The 4,968-nt window shown below is 36.4% G+C and overlaps 1 protein-coding gene across 2 annotated transcripts in view; it reads right to left on the bottom strand.

Annotated features, from left to right (window-relative positions):
- Positions 1-1,476: 1,476 nt before the first annotated feature.
- LOC107696066 (WSC domain-containing protein 2-like) overlaps positions 1,477-4,968 on the bottom strand; it is a 32,247-nt gene continuing 28,755 nt past the window's right edge. For both annotated transcript variants that reach the window (XM_016496212.1, XM_016496214.1), the window contains one exon: positions 1,477-3,637. In XM_016496212.1, the coding sequence (XP_016351698.1) occupies positions 3,285-3,637 (353 nt within the window). In that variant the 3' untranslated portion in view covers positions 1,477-3,284. The remainder of the gene's footprint in view (positions 3,638-4,968) is intronic.

Here is a 4,968-nt window from a genome sequence, read left to right on the forward strand (position 1 = left end):
TGTTACAACACAGTAGGGCTATTGCAGACAGAAACAATACTGTACTACATCGATGTTTCCTGTCGGCTTGATTTCTGAGTGGACTTTGCTGTTCCGATAAGCATGAACGGTATATGAGTGGAGCACTCACATCGGCCGTGAGCGACAGAGCAGAGCACACACGCATAGAGCGGGATAATACGCAGAGCGTCACACCATGGGACAGTGAATCCTGAGCGGTGAACTAATTTTCGGCAGCCGAAATTTCAGTGCATCTCTAATTATTGGCGACATTAGAAATGGATATTATATAATAGCTGATTTTTGAACATTTTAGCAATTTAAAAATATTAAAAAAGGATTTTTTACACGGCACCCCTGCTCTCAACAGACGGCACCCCGGTTGGGAAACACTGCTCTAAATAATGCCGCGAGTGGGGCTTGAGGAAGTGACGTCGCCTGCGTCTGCGCAGTGCGACCTGATGCAGCCCCTGAAGTGAGACGCAGGAAACAGAAATACTGCAAAATAATAATAATAACGCGACTAAACGAGACGAAATAACGTTATAACATTTCGTTTCGTCTCGTTTTGGTCAACGAAAATGAAGAGACATTTTAGCATAGTTTTTATTTTGTAAACCACATTTAGTCTCGTTTTTATTCGTCAACAATAATGCAGTATACATTTAATTATAGTCATCGTCACATGGCCAGCATTTATGTTGCATCTCGTCTCGTTTTCGTCACGTGATAAAGGTTCGTTGACGACGATATTTAGTCATAATTTTCGTTGACGAAAGCAACACTAGTTGCAATGTGATCAAATGTAAAAATCTAAGCCAATAGTTTAAAACCTAGTTGCCTTGGCATGCATTTGTTGTTTCTGTGTCATTTTGACAAATGACCAGTCAAAAAGATCCACAAAACAGTCTTGAATTGGTTTTGACCATTTAGTGTACAGCAGCGGTTCATTTTATAACTGCCAAGTAAAACAGACTGATTAGTGTTTGGAAATAAATCCTACCATGAGATGCCAAGTAAATGTAAAACTTGGGCTAACCTAAGACTTTTGAATATTTATGATTTGATGCAGTGTTTCAGAAAGTATGTTTGTCCTCAGAAAGGCGTTGCAGCCTGGAAACTTGTTTCTTTGTGCTATTTCCCGAAACCCATTAACTCCTAATTAAATTCTAGGAAGTTGCAAAATAACCAGCATTTAAAATACAATGTAAATAGAGCTGTAAAGAGAGATTTAAAGGTGAAGTGCACAATTTTTACGGCATTAGCAACTAATACAATTGCATAAATAATGTTTGTTTGTTTTTTTTTCTTTCCCCAAACACTCCACCCTTCTGCCATTGGTTGGGCAAATTGGTAGACCCAAAGCATTTTCCATGAAAACCAACAATTTCACCAAATGCACACAGAAAATCTAAATAAATAAATACATGAATAAATATAAAACTATGCAACTACATACATAAATCAACGTTGGGCCTCTGAGAATTTGGGGCTAAACAATTTTATTGATCAGGACATCCGACACATCATCCAAAGTGCAAAACTTTTCCTCATACTCACACTCTCAGCTTACAATTATAATAAAAATCTTGTTGCCATCATTTAATTTCCTTTACACTGCTGGCAATGTATTCTTTGATTTCCATAATTATTTGGTAGAAATTCCGTGCATTCACTCCATACAAAATACATTCAGAAAGACACTTCAGTTTGTTCCTTTTCGAAATGAAAAGCATGTAATGCTCAAATTTAAAAGCCTTTTCAAAAATATAAGTGACACTTTGTCCTTTAAAGTCGTTCTCCTTGTGAGCATTACAAAAATATATATGTGGATTTACATATATTGAATGTTATTTGTTAGGTCTCTAGCTGACAAGCAGAAATTTACCCGCAAGGTGCTTTTTGTCTCTTTTGCACATTGCTTCACCCCTTCAAGATTATTTTATATAATAATAAAGCTGATTTGCTGTTTTGAATAAAAACTCCTGCAATTAAAACACTAAAAACAAATATAACTATTCTGAACATTTCTGCAGGGAACAAGTATATAATTGCATCCAAAACCTGACATCTATTTTGAGAGGAATTATTTGATTTTGTGGGGATGCACCCAGTCATTATAACTCGCACAGTACGCAGTGCAACTACTCTCAAAGTCTAACCTGGGACATAAATTAGTGAAGAAGGTTTTTTTTTTGCATAAAAGCATCGTTCATCCAAAAATGAAAATTGTCATCATTTACTACTCATCCTCACGTGATTACAAATATTGATACACAACTCCTCTCATGTAAGAGCTGTGTTTTAGACCAGGTCTGTCAAAAACATAAATAACTGAATGAATTTTCATTTTGGGGTAAACTTCAGTATCCCTTTAACAGAATAAATTAATTGTGATTGAGAAAAGGGGTAAAGGGTCAGTCAATGTCATTTTAATCAATTTACAAGAAGCCCCCATTTCTTTTACTTTGTGAGCACACTATGAAATGTTTGTTTTTTTTCTTCTTTTTATCATCCACTGCAAATACACCTTAAAACCTCAGTAAGAAAAAAAGTTAACTTGAAACAATCTCAACTTTTAAGTGCTCTAAACACAAAACAGAAGAACTTGGTTGCTTTCATTTAAATCGATAGCTCAATAAGGGCTGCAATTTGCCTGCAAATCACTGAAGGCAAGTACCAGACCACGTGTTTTCGATTTGCCCATTTATCTAATACACGTGGTATATATTGAGGATTTTTGTTGCCAATATAACTATTTCACTGATCAGTTTTAAGAAGCATCATAACATCTGAAGGCAATTTCCAGATATTTGTGGTAACAGGAAGCTGGGGTTCAGATGTTAAAAATGAAATCGCTGTCCATATATTCCCAATGAGGCTGAAGTGCTTAAGGGAGTCCAGTAGTGTCTAAACAGCTGTCCCGGATGTCTTGATGGCAATAGACACTTTCATAAGAAGTGTGAACAGTCATTTCTCTTAATGACTGAACTGAATTTGTAGTTACCACACACTTATATTGGCCTAAGGAAGATGGATCCATGGTGATTAAACTCAAAGCCAAATTGTTGCACAAGCCCATGTCTTACTATGTAGTGTAGATTATTAATGAAAGGACGACCCGTTTTTTAGCAGTTCATTTCCGCATTACACACCATTCTTAAAACTGAAAGCAAACAAGGAAAATTATGATAATCAATTTCATATTCTAGGGAAAAAATGGGTATAGATGGGGGGGGGAAAGTGTGTTGTGAAAAAAATAAGCATAAGTGAAGAGAGGAGTATCATCTGGGCCTGTACTCCTCAGGAACACCAGACAGGTTTCTCTTTCTGAGTGCTGTGTCCACAGTCCTAATTAGCCCGTCAATGGTGGCACGCATCTCTGCCGTATAAGGGTCATATTCAAGCTTCCTCAGCCCAGAGCGTTTGAAGTTCCCATCTTTCTGTCCTTCCACACACAGCAGGCGGTCCTCTGAGACTTCCAGACCCAGAAAGATGATCATGCCTTTTAACCGAGAGAAAAGGTCCCGTTTTAAATCCTCAAAGTGTACCACTTGAACTTTCTTCCCATATTTCAGCCAGTCTAGTGTGTGGGATGCCCACCATGGAGCATAGTTCTTCACAAACTCTGGCCACTCTGATTGAGAGAGAATGAAAGAGTTGAACTTCTTCAACAATAACATCTTGTAGGAACATGCTGTGCCATAGTGCCTAAGATTTAGTGCATTAGAAAAACTTGACGCATATCTGCAGATGTGTAACAGCACTGCACAAATGTGCCAGACATACCAGACAAATGTACCAAAAACAACTTGGCGTTTTTGTAAAGGCTGCAATAGTGGAGCTGCAAAAGTATATTTTTAATCAGTGACAGCACTTTTCTGAAATGAAGAGGCAGAAGTCAATCATACTCCGAAGTGATGCACTTATTTGTATTCAAGTAATAGAATGTAATTTTCTGCTGATTCTCATCAGTGGAGAGAAAGAAAACAATACAATAGCTAATGAAGAGCTAATGACTTTTCCTGCAAATTGAATGAAATTATCATAATCATGATGTTGGAGGATGTAAAAAGAATGGAATATAAAAGGAAGAAGCAAAAAATGCAGATTTTTTTAGATGCTTCTGCGTTTTGGTTAGTGTGACGCATCAGAAAGAATTAATAAGCATGTTGGCACGGCAATAAGAACAGTGAAACAATAACTGAGGAACATAAAGTGTTAAATGTTAAAATGTGTTGAAAACACAGATAACTTCATAGAAATGATCAAAAATGAAACAAAAACACAAAGATGCTAATTTAAAGAAAAACAAGACACCAAAATGTCACAAGCATCTGCTTCTCCGTGGGAAAAAAAATATTGTAAAGAAGCAGAACAAGAGGGAAACATTGCTTAAAAATGGACTTCATTGGGGTAAAGACAACTTTGCACAATCTATTTACTGACTACTACCATAGTTTACAAACTTATGATAAATGCAACAACATCTTAGTAAAATTAATTAAGTATTAATTACATTAACTGAAAGTAAAATATGTTTTGGTTTAATGGTTAGAACCACTAACTATTCAAAATGTAAACACCAAAAACCTGTATTTGGTGCCCAATAATAGATTCATGTACCTAAACATGAGCATCAGTTTCTCTGCATTAGTCTTAAGGAGGTTTCTCATACAATGTTAAAAGGGGAAAGGTTCAACAAAACCACATTAAAAAACAATCACGGCTTTCGTGTTGGATAAGCGCACACTCTTGTACGGTGACGCATTGATGCCACACACATATTTTTTTCCCCACTCAGTTATGTCGTAATAACGAGATGTTATGTCGTTTTAACGACATCTTTTCTCGTTAAAACGACATATTTTCTCGTAATAACGAGATGTTTTCTCGTTAAAACGACATCTTTTCTCGTAATAACGAGATGTTTTCTCGTTAAAACGACATCTTTTCTCGTAATAACGA

The sequence above is a fragment of the Sinocyclocheilus anshuiensis genome, unplaced genomic scaffold, assembly GCF_001515605.1.
Source record: "Sinocyclocheilus anshuiensis isolate Anshui unplaced genomic scaffold, SAMN03320099.WGS_v1.1 scaffold935, whole genome shotgun sequence".
NCBI lineage: Eukaryota > Metazoa > Chordata > Actinopteri > Cypriniformes > Cyprinidae > Sinocyclocheilus > Sinocyclocheilus anshuiensis.